General features: G+C 34.1%; 1 protein-coding gene across 4 annotated transcripts in view; it reads right to left on the bottom strand.

Annotated features, from left to right (window-relative positions):
* Nucleotides 1-21,257, bottom strand: part of Lrriq1 (leucine rich repeats and IQ motif containing 1) — a 193,847-nt gene that overhangs the window by 96,006 nt on the left and 76,584 nt on the right. For 3 of the 4 annotated variants that reach the window (XM_074084065.1, XM_074084064.1, XM_074084066.1), the window contains 3 exons: nt 14,040-14,159; nt 857-978; nt 219-314 (listed from right to left, as the gene is read on the bottom strand). In XM_074084065.1, coding sequence (XP_073940166.1) covers nt 219-314; nt 857-978; nt 14,040-14,159 — 338 coding nt within the window. Of the gene's footprint in view, nt 1-218; nt 315-856; nt 979-1,574; nt 1,724-14,039; nt 14,160-21,257 lie in introns of those variants that run through there. The other variant, XM_074084067.1, reaches the window with a different exon arrangement.

The raw sequence follows: 21,257 nt of genomic DNA, 5'->3' as shown, positions 1-21,257 counted from the left end.
TGAAAGGCAAATTTAGTAAAGGCAGAAAACATTCAGATATGGATATACATGCCTGAATTATATCATACCAAAATAAATTTGTATTTCCTTTTGAGAAGCTGTAATCTGTTCAGATGCTTAGTTTCTTAAAAACTAATAAAGCCATTCTTGAATCCTGAAAAATATCTCACTAGGATATTTATCAGTCTCAATTTTTTTATATAAAATAGACCACATACCATTCTTCTGAAATTTTTTCTTCTTTTTCAGATTTTAGCAAACTGTTTCTACTTGTTTTTGATTCAGGTGTCCAGGATAAAGTTCTATTTTCTGATCTGGCAAAAGAAATAAATGATTTTTAACTGAGTCAACGTGGATACGTCAGCACTTTTTAAAACTACAAGTTGTTTATGTTGTCTGAAACCTAGAAATAAAATACATTCAAGTTACAGAAGAACTTTATCTTGAAAAGTAATAAAAAGCCTGTCATTAATTTAAAATGTTTACATTTCAATTACGTGAGTCGTATTTCAATCCTTTTGCTGGAAGTAACGCAGCACTGACATTTTTATTCCAACCTTTATCTCTACCTGTGGAGTGGTGAAATCCACTTGCTTATGACACTTAGTTGCCTCATGCCCCAGCCCACAAGCTTTGTGGCTCTCCAATGCTTCTTTTTCACACATTTTTCTCATGCTTGAAAACTCCATGAATTCATATTTTAACAAAAATTTTTTCCATCTTCTAAACAAATAAATTCACATATATTTCTATGAAAATACATTTCTGTGAAAGTACATACTAGTTTCATAAGGAATGTAATGCTTTTGTCATTCATCCTCTAAAAAAGATCCCCTAGAAGAGCCATTTCACTTACCTGCTATTTAACTGTGTGTGTTTCAATGAAAACAAATTCTCTTTTTCATTACAGAGCCATGCTTGAGCTGGGCAGCTTGGTAAATTAAGTGAAGTATCATCATATTTCAAGGATCCAGAGTTCTTATCAGAAAAAAATATAAATAAGTGCAACATAGATTGAAAAATTCCAGTATTTATGTTGTATTATTTTACATGCACATTGTCAAGTAGTCTCATCAGGGAAACTTAGCATAAAATTAAAATGATAAAAAAATTTTTGAATATGCATAAATATCCTTTATTATAAATTGTGGAGAATATGCTTTTTGGTATTGCTCACATATACAAAATGATTAATTGCAAAGATCTAAAAAAATCTCAGCAAACAAAAACTTCAAAGATTATCAGATAAATCACAGATATTGCAGCGCATTGACCTCTGGCTGAGAATCTTCAGCTGCTGCCCTTTTAATGCATATTTTTGTATTTTTAAAGTGCTGTCAACTAGTGATTTTAGTCTACTGCCAAATACGCAGCTGAAGCATATCTTTTTTTTTTTTTTTTGCTACTGTGAAACAAAGTGTTGAAAGAAATCCAAAATAAAGAAAAAAAAATAGAAGCAAATGAAAGAAAAGCTACATGAAATATTACATCTGGGGATGAGGAGGAAGTCAAAAGCTTCTAAAAGTAATTATGTTTTTTGAGTCAATAAATTGTATTATTAATCATGGCAGCACAGCATAACCTTTAGAAATGAGCAAAGATCGAGCACTCAGAAGTTTCCATGACATGTTACCTTTGGCCAGTGCAGCTGGTTTGAGAGAAGCAGTGTTTGTGAAGGGAAGCGGGTAGAATCTAAAGCTAGCCATTCTTTCTCTAAGGCAGCCTGCACAAATAATAACGTTAGAATGTACAAAATTCAATTTGCATCAGTTTTACAAAGTTCCCTTTAAATTTTCTATGTACACCAATGTTCACAAAATATTTCAAGAGTTTCATTTATAGGAAATTTTTATTTGCTGCTGTGAGAGGCTACGTATCTGTTTAATGCAAACACACTAAAAAACAGAATGAATGTTTTCATCCCAGGTGAAGTGAAAACTTAATATTTGAGTGCTCTAAAATGAGGTGCAGGTTATTTTGCATATTTAACTATTTGTAACTATGAGTCAAGTCTAGACATAACTAAGAGAAATAATTTTTTAATTCTTTATAATGCAAAGTATAATACTTTAAATCAAATGTCATTTTTCAAAATTTATAATGTTTTAATAAATTAGTATTGACTTTTCCTTAATGCATATAAGCTGGCGTTTTCTTAGTTTCTTTTCAAAATTTCAAAAATTTTCTGAGGATGGAAAATAGTATTTTGTGGCAATGAATAAAATAATACAAAAATCATTATTGTATTATTCTCTAACTCAACTGTTTAAATGAAAAATCAGTTTAAACTTAAGTTTTGAAATTCTTATTTGAAACCTCCTCTTTCTTCTCCTTGAAATATCTGTTCCTTTATAGAATTTCCAAATTTAGTCTACCTTTCTACAATGAAACTATACTAATTATATTAGTGTTGTATATTTAGGATACAATTATCTGAATTTTGTTAAATTGAGTTATCCAATATAGCTTAGAATGAACTTCTGTGGAGCTCTATGAGAAAGGATAATCAGAATAACAATTAATTTGCTTTTTAAAAAGGTTTTAAAGTGAGTAAACACATTTTTTACTTAAAATTGGGAAGGTTCTAAGGAGCTATAAATGCAGCTTTCCATTCTTATGATTTCAAAGTCTCTTGACTGCCTTTTGAAAGAACATTGGAAAGACAAGGCGACTAAGATGTACTGACAAGTTAGGCCACACAATGATGTACCTAAGCCAATTAGCCTTAGGAAATCTAATTAAATTCATGTTATTTGAATATTATGTAAATAGGAGAGCCCTACTCCATTAAGTATTTGATGAAATTCCTTCCAGGTAGGGATTAGTAGCAGATATAGCACAGTTATGTCTGATTTAAGAATTACTACTGGTCAATTAGGAAGAATAAGTTCAAGAGATCTGATGTATTACATAGCAACTATAGTTAATAGCAATGCGTTCTATCTTTGAAAATCACAAAGAGAGTAATTTTAAGCATTCTTAACACAAAAAATGATCAGTATTTAAGTTAATAATATGCTTGATTTAGCTCTTCCACAATGATTGCATATCTCAAAGCATCATGATGTACACAATAAAAAATATAATTTTTATTTGCAAGTAAATTTTTTTCAAATTTTAGTGCTCCTAAATAAAGCATTTTTGAGAGAGAGAGAGAGAGAACTCTTGATAGAACTATTAGTATTAGTGTTCCTCCTCATACTCACAGAAAGAAAGAAAAGGTTTTAAAGTAACAGTCCAAAAACCAATGGTTATAGTGCAGGGGGATTCTACAAATAAAGGGAACAAGAGACTATCTATCATATTTTTAATCTGTTATGTTTTTGAATAAAAAAGTTAACATTAAGGGCACTTGCTATGATACTTCTGAGAAAGTTAAGAAAATAAGATATCATAAATTATTTGCAATATATTTCAGCTGTTAATGTTAACTACTTGTTAAATCATGTCAGGATTCAGTAAACTCCCATTGACTTATACAACCAAAATGCTTTGTTGAGCTTATGATGGATGATAAATAAATTTGATGACTGATCTACTAAAAAAGAGAGAGAGAATTGCTATCTAATTCAAAATTGCAAACAGGATTCAGGGCTCAGATTTTTTTTGCTATTTTTATTAAAGGAAAAATAAGTGAAAATGTAGATTTATTCAAGGGAAGATCAAGGGCCACCAGATGTCAGCTATAATCAAATTAGTATTCTTATTCTGATGAAAACTGCTAAAATGAAGGGAAGATATGAAGACATGAAGCCAGCAACATTACAAAGGCAGCATGTCACCTGACAAGTGGCTGAGGCAAAAAACCAGTGTTGTTAGGCCAGAAGTCTGACTTTTACACTGATTTTTATATGGACAAACAATTTGGTTTTTTCTTAAACACCTGCCAAGTCACCTCCTTTTCAAAGTTCTCTGGAAATCCAGATGTTTTCTGTCTGCAACCAGGAAAGGCCTTCTCTAACACAGTGACCTCTCTGCCTTATCATACAGATGTTGAAAGAAGGTTCTTCCTTGGAAGGCCTGAATAAAGTCTGGAAAAAATTTTATTTTGTTTTGGTCTTTAATTTTACATCAAAAGTGCAGAATGCTTTGAAAAAATTTATTTTTTGGTTAGAAGGTAAGGCCACAAACTTTTATAGGATTCCAGAATAATTCTTTAAAGACTTCCTCTTAGAAATTGCTAGAAGCAGAAAGAGGAGGTTTAAAATAAAATAGATGATTTTAGTAATTGTATAAAGATAGCGGAAAATGTAACCAAGGCTATATATTTGTGTGAATGCAAGCTTATTAATAACAGGTACACTTGGCATTACCTACTATGTCAGGAGGAATTGGCTAAGAGTTATAACATACTGCTGTTTGAAAAATGTGTATTAAGATATCATGCTTGCCACTGTACATTGGTACAAATTTTAGTTACTGCTTAAGAAAACCTCTATCCAGATAGCCCTTAATTTACAACTGAGGGTTACTAGATTACTACTGTCAAATTTACTTATATATTGAAAATTAACTTGAATACTTTTGTAACTCAAGATTCACAGTTAAACATTTGATCAGATATGAAGATATTTGGCATTCGATCAGAGAAGAAACCATTCTTCTGTAATTTCACTTGGAGAGACTAGAAAGTAAGTTATCGAAAACAGGAGCTATAAATAGCATAGCTGTTAATGTGTATGTGCATGTACAATTTTTTCATACTATCTAAAATAATTTGACACATGACACAAGGAAGTAGACTTGCTTGCCTTAAACCTCTAGTCAGTGAGTGTTGAACAGGCCCTAAAAATTCTGAAAGCAATGTGGTACTACATTTGCCCTACTCCATTTACTTGCTCCTCCCTGCCCTGTCTCAAGAGTTTCCCCTTCTGCCCAAGTTGACTCTTACTATACCAAAAAAAAAATTTCCTCTAACATTTCATGATATCTTTAGTAGCATGTCATAATTTTTGCAGTTTATAAATTCAGTCTGTTATGAACTTCTAATTTCTTTCTAAAACCCTCTTGACAACCCCCAAAACAAAAGCATAACTGTGTATATTGTTGGAGACTTCTGTTCTATGCTTATATCTCTCTTCACTAAACCAGACATGCCACTTCTGTTTTTCCTTTGTTTCTTCAGTAGCTCAGGTTTGTTTTCCTATGATGTACTGTAACATTTAAAACCCTGGGAGGTTAATTTGAGATAGGGATCAAAAATAAACCCCAGATGAAAATTGTCCAGATTCATACATTTTACCTCCTTCTCAAAAATTATTACTGCAAATTTATGAATTTGACTTGGGACTGAGACAAAAAGAATACAAATTTGACTGTTGCTGTTTTCTGTATTTATGGTAGGATATTAGCTTTTCTCACTTTCTCTGGGTTTGGGGACTCAAAAAGTATTTATTATTTAAATGTAAAGAGAGTTGTGTTTATTCTTTGTATGTTGGCTTCTAGACAGCATGAGAGAAGTAAATTTAAAATCTATTATATTAAGTCAACAAATAAAATCATTGGATAAAACTTACCTCACATTTAAGATAGTGAAATTGGAAGTGCCAATGTAGATCACTATGTTAACTTCAGATTATTCACACGTGTTTAGATATTCACTATCTAAATATTATAGTTACTTTATGACAAAGTAGCAAAACTTCTCCCCATCAGGGATTGAGATATAGGCTCACTAAAGTTGCTGCTGGAATTATTTTTTAAACAATGTAAACAATAAAATGTATGTATTATTTATCATCATTTTAAACGTTCATTATTACTATATAAAAAGCACTTAATGGTAGGAGATAATTCTCTTTGGGTCCTCCACATCTTCATATCCTGTGACAATATTTTCCTTTTTATCAGACTACCATTTCAGGGATGTTTGCATGGCTGATAGTCTGGGGAAGGTAGGGAAAGTGTTTCTCTCATTCAAAAAAGAGGCTGGTGAGTGGTAGAGCACTCACCTAGAATGTACAAAGTCTTGGGTTCTATCACCAGAAAAGGAAAAAATAAAGACCCATGAGTTATGGACATATGGATTCAATGGATGAGGTTTGGACGTGGCTCATAGTGCCGGGAAGAACAAATATTAGCTTGTGAGTTGTTTTTTTAGGCCGGGGTACTGCTGTCATTGTTTCTACAACTGAATGTATGCTAGTAATTGACTTGGAAATGAGCTTTATTTTTCCCTAAGTGCCAGAGGGGGTTATCCCAAATAGGGGAAGAGTTATAGATAGAGAAGTTCTAATGTGACAAGTTCTCTTGTGTTTTGCCACCTTTGGAAAGATGAGCAGTGGGTCAGGACTTAGTGTGAGCCCCTCTACCCTCTAACATTCAAAGCTTTCACTATATAGATGACACCATGTTGGTTGCCCAGTCAAAATGACTTCCAAAGTATATCTCATTTATTTAAAGTCTTTAATTCTGATTAGGGCAGGTGTTATCACACCAGCAGGGGGGGCTGGCTGATCAACCTAGACAAAGCTCTGGAGCTGATTTTTTAAACAGTTTCTTGGTATCCTACGGAATAATGTACAATACTCAGTCCATACAGTAGCTGAAATACTCCAGTCTCTTCAGCTCTTCACTACTAAAAAGATCTAATACCCACAGTATGACAGACAATAAAGTGTCTTTGATTGATGATGAATTTGTTAACTAGAACTTATGTCAAAATGGGGGCAAGCTTCACCTGGAGGCATCGCTTGTAACTTTTGAGTTGTGGCATTTCTGACACAGCAGCCAGATAGATAAACTCCTAGTGAAAAGCAGCTAGTAACTTCTTACTGGATTCTTTTTTATTTTTTCTTTCCTTTCCTTCCCTTCCCCTTCCCTTTCCCTTCCCTTCCCATTCCCCTTTTCTTTTTCCCTTCCTTCGTTCCTTTCTTTCTCTTTTCTTTCTTTCCTTCCTTCCCTCCTTAGTTCCTTCCTTCCTTTCTTCCTTCTTTTCCTTTTCTTTCTTTCTTTCTCTTTCTGTTTGGTGCTTGGGATCATACTCAGGTCCTCCTTTGCATGCTAGGAAAACACTGTCAGTGAGCCATATCCACACACCCATACTGGACTCTTTTTAGAAACTAAGCAACCTGCACTTGGAGATCTGGCAATTCTCTGGCCTGATATTCCCAGTTTTAGATTCAATAACTAACAAGGGAGGAAAGTCCCCAAAAGCTTCGCTTGTAAAAAGAAGTATTCTAAAAACTGCAGCCACCCTGGCCTCAGTGGCAAGTCAGCTTTCCATGAAAAATTAGCTGCTATCTGTCTTTGGAAAACTTCATCTCTGCTCCACTGCTTGAACCAAAACTGCTGGTTTGAAGAGACTTGGCTTATCCCAGGTTTCCCTACATTCTTGGACCTGGTTCAGGATGGTTAAGCTAAGCTGAAATCCAACTTACTCTTGGGCCATTGTGAATGGCCTCACACTGACAGACTAAAGACACCCTGCTTGAGCCATCAATAAATCATACATCTTTATTGAATTTCCTGGGATGTTCCCTGTGAATTCTCACAGTAAGGGTCCAGACCCTGATGAGAACAACAGAATTGCATCGACTGGGCCTCCCTCTTTCTGATACAAAAACTATGAAATGTGTGTCAGACTTGTGACTCTACTTTATCAACTTGTCTTATACTGGAGGTTCCACCTTATAGATCTTTGTCTCTGTCCTGACAATTCGCATTACATCTTCAACCCCAGACCACTGCTAACACCTTTCAGAATATCAAATGGCTGACTTTGGGTGTACAAATGTGGTCCTTAATTAAGTCAGCATAATTTTTCAGGTTCTGGATTATTCGAGTCTAATAGTTATGTGCTTTTGATCACAAAAGTTACTTAACAACAAACTGATAGTCTGACTCTACCTCACTTACCTCCTCTGTCTACAAACCATGATAAAGCAATTTGATCAATGAATGTGGCTATTCTCAGAAAAGGATCATATGTTTGCAGCTACTTCCTAGGTATTAATAAGAAAAAAAAAACATACAAGGAAACAAAAACCAATTTTAACAACTCAGGATTCTCTCCTTGTCATTCCTGGCAGGATGAGTATTTTTTTATCCTGAAAGCAAGAAAATGTCAGCACAATTGACATATTCACAGGAGTACAGCTTGCCCAAATGGGGACTTAGACTATTAAAATTAATCCTGGTTAAGTTTTACAAAAGTGCATATGAGCCTTGTTCCTGAAGTTTCTAAGTTAAAAGTCTAGGTTTAAATTCACTTAGAGAATTAGAATTCAATTATAGAAAAGGTGAATGACTATGTGGCTACTAAAGTGAGTCACCCTAATTTTGAAGAGGTGGATTAAAAATAACAGCCCAATGCCTTGAAAGGAATACAATAAACTCTGGGAGGTATGGGAGAGAGGAATTAATAATCCTTTGTCCATCAAACTGCCCTGAACGCTTTCCTCACAAGGAAAATATCCCTGTGGGACTTTATTAAAATGCTGTAAACATCTTAAATTTAACTTTCTGCTTGGTTGGCTATCCTCTTGCAGGAAGCTCTGCCTAGAATTTGAGCCATCTTCCTTAACTTTAATAAGTCTATCAAGGATGTAGGTCCTGGACCTCTCATGTCAGCTACCTCTAGATATTTTCCTCACTGCCCATGGGGCAGATAGTACCATAAAGAGGGTTTGCATTTATAAGATACCTATACCACTGTGCCCCTTAGGATCAACCTCAGCTCACTGGCCAAGATCATTTTGCAGGTCAGAAATGCCTTATACTTCTTCATTATAGGATAAGAAGGAATGTGTATAATATCTGTATGTAGATTCAAGTCTTAAGCCAGTGAAAGGTAAATACAGAAGCTAAAGGAGAATACCTGGGCTACTAACAGTAACGTTAGTTATAAACATTGCAAGGCTAATCTAACAGACTTTTGTCCCAGCCTGTGAGTTAGATTTCTTAGCGCAGACATAGTAGTAGTGTATTCTAAGGAAATTTTTCTTGCAAAAATAAGGGATAGGTATTGCGAGAGTTAATTTTTCTTGGGTCTTTAACATTTCATGATTTATGGGACAGGCTATCTTTTCAAAAATGTTAATATAACCAGCAGACTTAGAAAATAAAGATGGTGTTCCTTTGGGGTTAAAAGCAAGTTGTTTTCTGTCCAATATAACAAACACAACAACTTCCTCTAGAACATAAAAATCTATGGAGACTTGGGCTAAGGCATATGAGGAGGAAATTCTTCACATATCCCTTCCCCAACACGGAAGTTGACGGCAAAGGGAAAGTGAATTCTTCTGCCAGCATCTACGGAAGTGTGGTAGCCTACCATGTTAAACTGAATATAGGGTGAATGCTCAGATTCTTCAGTTTTTGGTACTGAATAAATTAAGTAAACTATTACTTAATAAAAGTAAGTCAAAATGACTGTTAGTTATCAAGGTGTCTTTGGGTAGCTACTTGTTGAGCAAAATCATGTTTCAGAGGCAACAAATAAGTAAAAGGGAAAATTTCACAGCAGATTGATACAGGCATTTTTTTTCTAATTCAATAAACATTTATCAGGTGCCAACATGGGTCAGGTCCTGGGGAAACAGAGCTAGATGATGTTCAATCCCTACTCTTAAGGACTTCATAGTCTAAGGCAGACAGTAAAAACACAAGTGACAATGTGTCATGATATTGAGGCAGAGGTGTGACAAAGTGTTGGTAAGAGTTCTGTCATTGATCTATGTCCTCAGTGCACATCTGATATATCTTAAAGTCTAAAAGACTTAATCCAAAAGGCAACTGTTTTTATTACATAAATAAGTTTACAAAAATAGGAAAATTCTAGTTAGATAGGTCTTGTGCTTATGGTAAGAGGTTATGTAAAGTATACTACAAAATTTTAATTTTGTATAGTAATTCATATGGTAATTAGCTAGACTTGGTCATTCTACTATGTAAATATGTTATATTATATTATATATATATAAAATCTCACATATATTGCACATGTTTCAAAACATCAAATTGCACATTATAAATACATATAATTCTGTCAATTAAAAAGTAGAAAATAAAAAAATCTACCACAGAATGTAAAAAAGGGAGAAGTTTCTAAAAGGATGTAAAAGATAAATGTGAAATAGTAATAATTCTAAAATATGTAGTTTGAGTGCTTGTACCTCCAAAGATGAGAGACAATGAAAAAGAACAACCATTTGAAACAAATATGTATAAGGAATTTACAAAACCTATGAAAGATACCAAGCATAGATTCAAGAAGCTGTGTGGCCTTCCTCATCCCAAGCAAGGTAAATACAAAGAAAATCATATCCAGGTTAAAAAAAAAAACAACAGAAAATAAACCTGAACCATAATCTGAGGAATGAAGATAGAAAGGCACTATCTTCTATGAAGAAAACAGAATTTAAAATTTGGAAGAGAAAATAATAAAATGGAATAAACACCAAGAACTTCTCTGGATTCTAAAACTAGAGAAGTCACCCTTTAAATTTTTAAGTAAAAGAATTTTACTTAAAATCTCAAAAACTGATCTATACTAAAATAACTACTAAAGAGGGCCCTTCAGGCCAAGGAAAGGGTCTCATATGGAAGCATGTGTGCGGGAAGGAATGAAGTACATAGGAAAGGGTAACCACCACTTAATTAACAAGCTAATGAAGAAGGAAAAATAGAAAAGCAAAAATACTGGATTAATGCAAAAGAAGACAATAAAGATACAAAACTGATTAAATACATAGAATAATAGACTGGACAAATAAAAAATGATAGTATAAACAAAACTATACTCAAATAATTTGGATAGTAAAATAAAAAGAAAAATAATTTCAGAAAGGAATACAGAATATATATAGCTAAGTGTGTACTATTATCAACACACTTTAAATATAAAACCACAGAAACATTGAGTAAAAATTATCAGAAAATTATATTATGAAAATACTACACAAGAGCAAACTGGTGCAAGCACACCACATGACAATGCGTGAACTACCCAAAAATGTGTATATCCTAACAGACACCCTCAAAGGAGGAGGCCAAACTCATCTAAAACCTCTTAAAAAAACCAACAATCCCAATAAGAGATTTTAGTTCTCTCTCAGTAATTCAAAAGCCACACCTCCCCCAAATCACTAAGGATATAGAAGATTTTAAAAGTACAGTTAGTAACTTGAAGTAATTGATATCTTAGTAACAACTTAATATTTGCAAGATACAACTCCTTTTAAGTTTACATTGAACATTTCCCCAATATATTATGCAGTGAAAAGAAACATTTTTAGAAATACCATCTTACATGTAATGCTTCCAAAATAAATAGAAACAGAGGAAACACTTTCCAACCAAATATATAAGGCTGACAAAATCTTCATACCAAAACCTGAAGAAAGATCTATACAAGAGATAAAATTAAAGGTGCAACTTATTTTTGGGTACAAATGAAAAACATGAAACAAAATATTAGCAAACATACTGATATGTTTTAAAAGGTCATTATAGGGATGGAGGTGTAGCACAAGTGGTAAAGCACAGCTTTGCAAGCACAAAACCCTAAGCTCAAACCCCAGTACCACAAAAAAAAAAAAAAAAGAAAAAAAAGAGTAAAAAAGCATTATTTGTTCTAGGTATGAAAGGTTTAGTATTAGCACATCAGTTAATCATATAACATTAACATAAACTCATGTTAATGTTATACGAATAAAAAGAATTTGACAAAATTGAAATCACATATATATATTCATCATTACCATCACCACCATCACCAAGAACATTGTAACTTGTAAAATGCTAAGAAAGATCACTTCCTTAATACACAGAGAGTTTCTACAACAGACCTATAGGACACATTTTACTTAGTGATGACATGTTGAAAGTTTTCACATTGAAACTATGAACTAGAAAAAAGACGCTTGATATGACCATCACTATTCATATTGTACTGGAAATAGTAATCAGGACAATGAGGCAAAAAAATAAATATCCAAATAAATAAATAACAAGAATAAGAATTAGAAAAGAGAAGAAAATTGACATTATTCTCATGATATAATTTTGCATATATAATATTCAATATATTTGACAGAAAATATACTAAAAATAATGTATTTAAGCAAAGTGGCTGAATACAAGATTAATATATGAAAACAAATTCTATTTCTACATAGTAATTGAGCATAATATCAGATAACACCAAAAACCTAGGAATAAATACAACCAAAAATGTGCAAGACCACAATGAAAGAAATTTCCTGGTATCTTGCTATTATGGATATATCAAAAAGCTTTGTATATTTTTTAGTCAGTACTATCATATTAGAAAGAACAGAAACTGGTTTTTCACTAAAACAAGTCATTATGAATAGTATTTTCCATATTGAAGTTCACTATTAGCAAATTCTGTTCAGTGAGAAAATAGACTTCAACTTTTTCATATCACCAAAAATTCAAAGATTCAAATTTAATTTTGAATAATATCAGAAAGAAATTTACAGTGGCAAGTAAACCAGAAAGATTTTGCATTTAGGATATAAGTGTATTTCTAAAGCAGTTTACTTGTTTTCAAGATAGCTGTAAATTTTTTGCTGAATACAAATAAAAATACAATTTCCCCAAGAGTAAATAAGAGAATTTTGAGAAACAGATTAATTCGAGTATTTAAGATTTGAGCAACGAAGGGTATGAAACGGTTGTAAATTTTATAATTGTATTATCCATGCACCAATTTAAAAATATTAATACTGAAATCTGATCACCAACATTTTTCAAAAAGCAGTTTTCTATCCTAACAAAATAGTGTTAAATTTTTACTCGTTTACTTTTGATTCAAGTATGATTACTTATAATTAGGAAAAAAAAATCAGGTTTAACAGCAGTGATATGCCAATGACAGTTTCATTTTTATAGTTTCATTGATATAATATTAATGAATTCATAATTCAGCATTGCAAGAAAATTTGGAGACTCTCAGTAAATTAGATGTGGCAAAAAATAGAGAAAATATTTAAAATAGATTGTAATTCTACTGATGGAAATTTGAAAAATACTATATTACTGAATGTCAAAATTCTCACTGGCATGTCACATGTGCACACATGCAATCATAAAATTACAATAAACTCTTAGATTTATGTAGTTCCTAAGGCCTCCCCCCACCAGGCAATGCCTGAGCCTTATGTAATACCAAAACCTATACATATAGTACATACATACATATTTATAATAAAGTTTGATCTATAAATTAAGCAGAATAAGATAAAACAGTAATGAAGAATAACATAGTACAATTCTGACACACCATAAAGAAACTGCCAGCATCAGTACTTTTGTACTTCAACTCCAAGAGGAAAACAAGCATTACTGGATATGCAGCAATGTAATGCTGCAACCGTTGATCCAGTGATAGACAGCTCCTATGTGGCTGCTGCAGGTGGCTCTTGCAGTATGGATGACCTGTGCCTCAGGCAGGATGGAGGGTGATGGCATAATATTTCATCACACTTCTCAGGACTGTGTGCAATTTTACAACTTATAAACTTTATTTCTGGAATTTTCCATTTAATAATATCAGACCAAGGGTAAGTGGGGACTTCCATACTTGCTAAATATACAAAGTTCATTAAATACACAGAAAAAATGAGGAATTATTCCAGTTTAAAAGAGACTAAGGAAAAATGACAAGTAGCTGCAACTTGCAAGCCTGGGTTGAATCTTGGACTCAAAATAGGACACAAGCAGGACAACTGGAAAATTTGAATAAGGTCACCTAGATCACAGTGTTCTATGTATAATTCCCTAACTTTCATAATTGTACTGTGGTTGAATATAACATTAACCTCTGGAGAATCTGGCCCAAGGGTACAAAGCACTCTTGCAACCGTGCTGTGACCATTTTACACATTTTATAAGCTGGTAGGGCAAATAAAGAAGATGTTAGGAAAGTAGAAGCATAATTTCTCAAGAATTAAATAGAGAAAAGCCGTAGTATAAAATTACTATGATAAACATCTTCAAAATGGCTTTAGCTCCAAAATTGTACACTGAACGTATTTAAAGACCAATGTTTATTTGTTATAGTTCACACTTACTTCATCAAATGTAAAATCCTCTAAATCTATTTCTTCATATTCTTCTTCAGATTCTTCATACTTGATAGCCTCCAGAGCTGTTGTTAGTTTCTTTCGTAAAATAAAGCCCTTCCAAACTGCCTAAACAAAAATTTAAAGCATGTTATATAAGGTTATAGATCAAACCTCAAACCAGATATTCCATGTTATCCCATTAGGAAGATAAAACATCTTAGAACTTAGTTTAATGGCTCAATAATCTGCTTTTTGAACTTTATGTGACACTTAAAACAGCAAGATAAATTAAACGACTGCATGTGTCTGAATCTCAGGAGACTTTCTTTGTGGTAAGTAGAAAAGAATCTTTAAAACTCCCTCAACTGCACATGTGGGTCAACCAATCAATTATCTGGCAATTCCTCCAGGACCCATTCTAAACTAAGAAGAGAGAGATATAAAGAAAAGCCAATTTTGCTAATTTTCAAATGATGATGTATGAAGTAAGGCAAAACACATTTAGGAAAACCTCAGTACTCACAAATGATTATATTAAGGAGGTAATATCATGGCCATAATAATTAATTAATTAAAATTTAAAAGTCAGCACGGAATAGTGAAATTAAAAGCATTCAGATTTCTTAACAATCCTGGAGAAGGAATGCTTTGGAATTATACCTCTAAGTACAACAAGGCTTTAAAAAAATTATACACTGCTAAGGAGAGAGCTTCATGACACAGGAAGTATAAAGCCAAGGGTAGAGGAAGCCTGCTTTGTACGCTACTGCTTACCTATACAAATTTGTATATAGATGAGCATTCATTGGAATACATGGGTATTTAAGATTGCTTACATTTAAAAATAAAAACATACATTATAAAGTTAATTTTAAAAACGATTTCATATAAAAGTTGCAACAGATGGTACAGCAACAGAAGTTTGAATTTTCTGAATATTCCTGGACTTTGGAACCAGGAACATACTTAAGATAGCTAAGATAGTTGTAAAACTAAGTTAAATAAGTAGGAAATAAAAGACATAGCTCAAAATAAAAATAAACAGTAGGTTTCATATTGTGGGTATAACCACTCAAGAACTTAGAAACTAGTTTATTAAAGTGGTTTTAAAGTAGGTTTTATAACTTAATAAAATATACTTGAAAAACAAATTTGGCTGCACAAGATATAAGACAGTTTTTAATAAACATATTATTAATAACAATGGGTATTATTATTCCAATGCATATATAGATGTATATATATATCCAGAGTATGGAAAATGGCCAGGCCATATATGACAATAGAAATCACCCACAGTCTGTGCAGTAACCAGCTGAGAAAGTCAAATCATGACCTCTGCAGCAAAGAATCCAGTAAGCTAAATGATAGCCTCTGTGCCACTGGGCTAGAATGAGAAGGATTTCATCATGACTACCAGCTTACCCATGTTGCCCCTACTTAGAATAAACCACAGAAAACTAAGTATGCTTTCCAAACTAATCACATAACATGCTGCACTACTAGTCCCCTCTCATTCACTGTCACCATGTCAGCAACCTTAAAACAGAGCTTACCTAAAGCATTCTCTTTCCTTCGCTATACCATTTCCTCATTCCCCTCTCTGTCTTTGCATCTCTGCTCAAGGTGGGTCATGGTAGATGACTCCTTTACTATAGCACATTCTGAATAAATAGCCTATTTATTTGTGTGTGTGTGGTCCTTGCTTCCACCTTGCATCTATGTGTGTGTACAAGCTCACTCCTTCTCTCTGTTTCTCTCTCTCTCTCGCACATACACAGAATGGGAGGGGGGAGAGAGAAAGGAAAAAATGAGCAATTATATTTGTGATTAGAAACCAAATTTTTCTAAGGAAAAAAATAGATGGAAATATAAAATAACCATATAATTTAAAATCCTGTAGTCCTAAATTTAATTTTAAAACAACAGCATGAATCTATGGTATTTTTTCCCTTAAGATATGTATCTTCAAGCTCAACACTTTGAAAATAATCTAAAAATAATAATCATCACCAACAAGTACCCCTAAAATCCAAATTAAGTAACACATAAAGCAAAGACAAAGTGATGTCCTTATTTGTAATCTGATTAAGAAAATCTGTAGGCCAGGCATGATAGCTGATCCTAGCTACTTGGGAGGCTGAGACCAGAAGATCATAATTCAGGGCCAGTCTAGGCAAACCATTTGCAAGATCCCATCTCAAAAGATAAAACTGGTTGTGGTGGCTGTGCACCTGGTATTGCAGCTGTGTGGAAAGCTAATATAGGAAGATCACAGACCAGGCTGGCTGGGCAGGAAAGCAGACCCTATTGGAAAAATAACTAAAGCAAAAAGGGCTAGAGGTATAGCACTTGCAAAGCACATATGCAAGGCCCTGAGTTCAAACCCCAGGACTGTCAAAAAATCTGCACATAACATTTATAAAATAGTATCAGACATTTGAATCCTGATATGATATTTGGAGGTACTGAAAAATAACTGCTGCTTTTTAATTAGCAATATATTACAGTCATATTTTTAAAAACAGATCTTATAGAAATTCATACTGAAATATTATGAAGGAAATTATTTCACATGATATATTGATGAGGAGAGATATGCATGTTGAGTGATGCAATCAATATTGGTCAGTGGTTCAACAATCAACAAACAGTATGTGAAGTCAGAAGCCAAGAGTTACCACTTAAAATAAGGTGACCCATCAAACTTCTTTTAATAGACGTTTTTCATGATTTCCCATTGTTCTGGACATGATCACTATTCTTGATGGAATGCAAAGGAATAATATTCTTTTTGTTACTGTTTTTACGTTTACTCACATGTGTATACATTATTTGAACCATATCCCTGGCTCCTAGGCAGAACTGTCCACCCTCTTGTTCTCTGATTTCGTTGAAAAGAAAACATGAAAGATAACAAGAAAAACATAGTGTTTTTCTAGTTTGAGACAAAAATAACCATACAGAGAGATTCCTAGCATTGCTTCCATGCACATGTGTATTACAACCCACATTGTTCATCTCTACCCGACCTCTTCACTATTTCCTAGTCCCCTTCCCACAGTGGCCTCTGCAGTTTAAGAGTACTATATTCACTTCTCTGCAGTGAGCACATCAACCACATTCAAATTTTAGGTTTCCATCCCTTTTCCTATCCCTCCCGTGCACATTCTCCCCTTAGTGTGTGGCCCATGTCCAATAATATTACTGCATTTGTTTTAGGTCTATAATCTGCATATGAGGGAGAACATGTGATTTTTGGCTTTCTGAACCTGGCTAATTTTGCTTAAGATGATGTACTCCAGTCTCATCCATTTACTTGTGAATGACAGAATTTCATTCTTCTTGTGGCTGAATAAAATTCCATTGTGCATAAACACCATATTTTCTTGGTCCATTCATCATTCGTGGGGCATCTTTGCTGTTTCCATTGCTTGGCTATTGTGAATAAAAAGTGCTGCAATAAACATGGGTGTGCAGGTAGCTATGTAATAACCTGAGTTGCACTCCTAGGTATATCCCTGGATTATATGGCAGATCTCTGTTTAGTATTTTAAGAATACTCCATATTGTTTTCCAAAGTGGTTGTACTAGTTTACATAAAGAATAATATTCTGCCATGCAGATCATCACATACAAATCTGGGACAGTGAATAAATAGCATGGATTTTGAAATTTATTGAATTATCTGTTAGATGCCATGCACAGATGATAGAGAGTGGCAACAAAATGTGCACAATCTGTGTGCATGGATTTTCCATTTGAATGGGAGTGGAGGCCAAAAATAAACACAATAAATAAGAAGATACACTGTGTACTATAAAAATATTATGGACAAAAACAAATCAGTGGTCAGGGACAGTATTCCTGGAACCCCTTAGTATGCAGTGAGCATTTAAATATGTATGGATAATGAATCCAGAGGACATAATCAGTGAGCAAGGCTTCTGTGGTGGGTCACAGCTGCTGTCTTGCACTCTCATTCTATGACCAAATTGTCTTGCAACAGAATTTCTAGACATTTCATTAAGGGACATTAGAACATTTCAAACACAGAAAAGTCCCAACTGGTCTTGCACTCCTCAGACACATCAGAGGCTAAGCTAAATTTGCTATGGCTGCCAACATTCTCAGGCTTGTAGTCCTGGGAGGACTGGAGGATACCCATACAGGTGGATATAGAGTGTCTCACAGTCACGGGGTCACTACTGTCCTTGAAGCTGTGGGACTTTCATAAATAATGAATCCGTTCCTCAGCCATGCTCATTATGATTAACCTCTTTTCTCTGTGATAGTTTTGTGATTTTCCTTTCCCATCCTGTGATGAATAGCTGAGCCTTTTAATGTTTATTTTCTTGCTCCAAAAGCTGTAGGAAACCCAGTTTTCCAGGAATAGGAAGTCACCTATTTACTTTACACTGTGGGAGGGGAAGGCACTACCAGCGAGGCTTGTTCCCCTTGCTTGACTCCTTTTCTCACCCAACATGGCTGATGTGAAAATTCAAATTTTCCTTTCAACCCTAGGATATTATTTTAGGATAATCATATCTAGGGTATGATCTTCTCAGTCATTCTCTGTGTTCTGCTATGTCCCTTTCCAATCCCACTTTCTCTAGATGGAAGAAACTTGTTCCAAAGTCCTCACAATCTATCTCAACAGGTTCACTGTTTAGCTTCCTCCAAGATAATCTCATTACAGGAGAAGTAAAGAACATGTTAGGACAAGATTAGTTCCTTAGAAAATGTGGAATGTTTCAGTTTTCATTCCCAGATTCCTTTTGCAGAAAAAGCATGTGATAAGCTCTGGGAGTCCAGGAAGGACGATATTCTCTAGTCTATTTACTGCCTAAACTATGTTGCTACTTTTTATTGGTACACCTTTCTGACTTTTCCTATGAATTTCTAACTCAAATTGTTTTATTTTCTCACTTTATTAAATGCATCTCAAAACCTGCATAAAATTAAAGATAAAAATCATTTATGGGGAGTGAGTACAATTAAAACACCTTATGTGCATGTATGCAAATGTTACAATGATGGCCACTATTTTGTGCAATTAAACATGTTTAAGTCACATGTTTGCTTTACAGATTGAATTAGAGAATTTATTACAGTGATCAGCACATGACTGTCACATCATGGGCATTCATTAAATAATATTTCTCTGCACCTTTCTTCTGGAAATCCCGTTTGCTTAGTATAGCAAGTTAAGAAAATAATGTGATATGTAACATGGTAAAAGTTTAAAAATCCAGTTGACAAATTCTAATCATTTTTTTCCTTCCAAAGATGAATTGCAGTATGAATAACATTCTTATGTTCTGTAGCTAGCTATAGCAATTTTCTTGTTTGTCTTTTTTTGTTTTGTATTACTGAAATTTGAACTCAGGGCCTTGAGTTTGCTAGGCAGGTTGTCTTCCACCCAAGCCACTCCTTTAGACCTTTTTTGTATTTTAATTATTTGAAGATAGGATCTCAAGTTTTTGCCTGTGGCTGGCCTCCTGCTGCAATCCTCCCACCTACTGCCTCCTGTAACTGGACTGACGCACATGCCCACATTGCCATGTTCGGCTAGTTGGTTGAAATGAGGGACTCTGGTTTTTTGGTTGACTGACCTTGAACCACGATCCTTCTTATCTGTCTCCTGAGTAGCTGGGTTACAGGCATGAGCTATCATATCTGGCCCTCTTATTTTGTACAAAATAATAGACTTCATTATGACGTTTGCACACAGGCATATTATGTTAGTCACTCCTCCCCATCACTATCCCTTGTCCGTCTCCCTCCTTTCCTTGGCCCTCGCCAACAACTGGTCCTTCCTTTAGGTTTAGATCTTTTTATGTGTTTGTGCTATAACAATTTTTAGCTTCTTAAGAGAGTTCACAATCCTCCTAACCTGAGGAGAAAGGTTGTCCGTAGAGTCAGGAATGCCAAAAATATTAAATGGTGCAAACATGAGAAATTACATTGTTGAATAATGAAGAACAAATCTGAAAGCATTTTAAGAATGTGACCTTCTTGGGCTGGGGTGTGGTTCACAGGATAGAGCACCTGCCTAGCAAATGCAAGGCCCTCCGCTTTTGCTCTATCCAGTATGGAGAACACTACCACTCTGTTCCCTCTTCATGACTCTTTCTCCCATATAGTTGGGGTTTTTTATTTTTATTTTTAATAAACCAGGACAGGTCACATACTCTGGATGACTGATGTATACAAGCTACCTTGTAAAGAAGCGTACTACTTTTATTTTACCACTTTTATATTAGGATTTAAAAATTCTTCTCATTTTAGACTCCTTTATCTGAGCATTTATGCTCTCTTGGTCATTGTCTTCATTTTAGAATGCCTACCTCTCTAACATGGAAACTGAGCAGAAGGCTTCTTCCTGCTAGGGAAGTGCCCATCATGTCTCTTCCTTCCTGACCTTGTTCTAGCAGGGTTCTAAGAATTAGGAAACATGCTTTCCTTCCCTCAATTCTTTTTCTATGGTCATCTTTTCACCTACCTCACCACACTAATATACTAAACTAATGATAAGACACCAAGATTAGGTACAGCTCTAGCGAAAATAATAGAAAGGGCAACCTTTAATGTAGGTCTTCAATGGCCTCATCCAAAAGCTTGGTTATTATTGCTCACAAAAATCATCTTCAGGACTAGAACTTCTACTGAGCCATAGTGTGTGCTTTCCTTGTGTGATACCTAGAGCTACTCCCCTCACGAATCTGTGTAGCATCATGATTTCAAGTCCAAGTCATCTCCATTCAGTTTATTAGAAATAATGTGAACCTATAAATGAGTTTTTAAATTATGTTCAGATTATTCTCTTAATTAACTTGCTTTTGTTAAAGGCATATTTTTCTGTGGTAATTTATTTGCAATTTATTCATCTTTCCTACATACTCAAATCAATTTCCTGGTCAGACAATTCTACTTCTACTGACCATATCTGACATCTTTATCTTAACTATCATCATCCACCACCCCAGAACATACTATATACTTGTTTCCTGTTAGCGTCTATCACACATCTATGGCCATGCTCCTATATCCAATATTCTAGCTCTTTTTGTAGTCTAATTGCACCATAATTTATTATTATTCCAGCAACATGAAATTCTGGGTTTTTGTTGTTGTTGTTGTTTATTTCCACTATTTTCTTATACTAAACACTGTTACATATTTACTTTGATTCTTGTCTGCTGCTCAAGGTATTTCTCCATC

Source organism: Castor canadensis, chromosome 8, assembly GCF_047511655.1.
Source record: "Castor canadensis chromosome 8, mCasCan1.hap1v2, whole genome shotgun sequence".
NCBI classification, from domain to species: Eukaryota; Metazoa; Chordata; class Mammalia; order Rodentia; family Castoridae; genus Castor; species Castor canadensis.
This window is presented reverse-complemented; position numbering and strand designations above follow the sequence as displayed.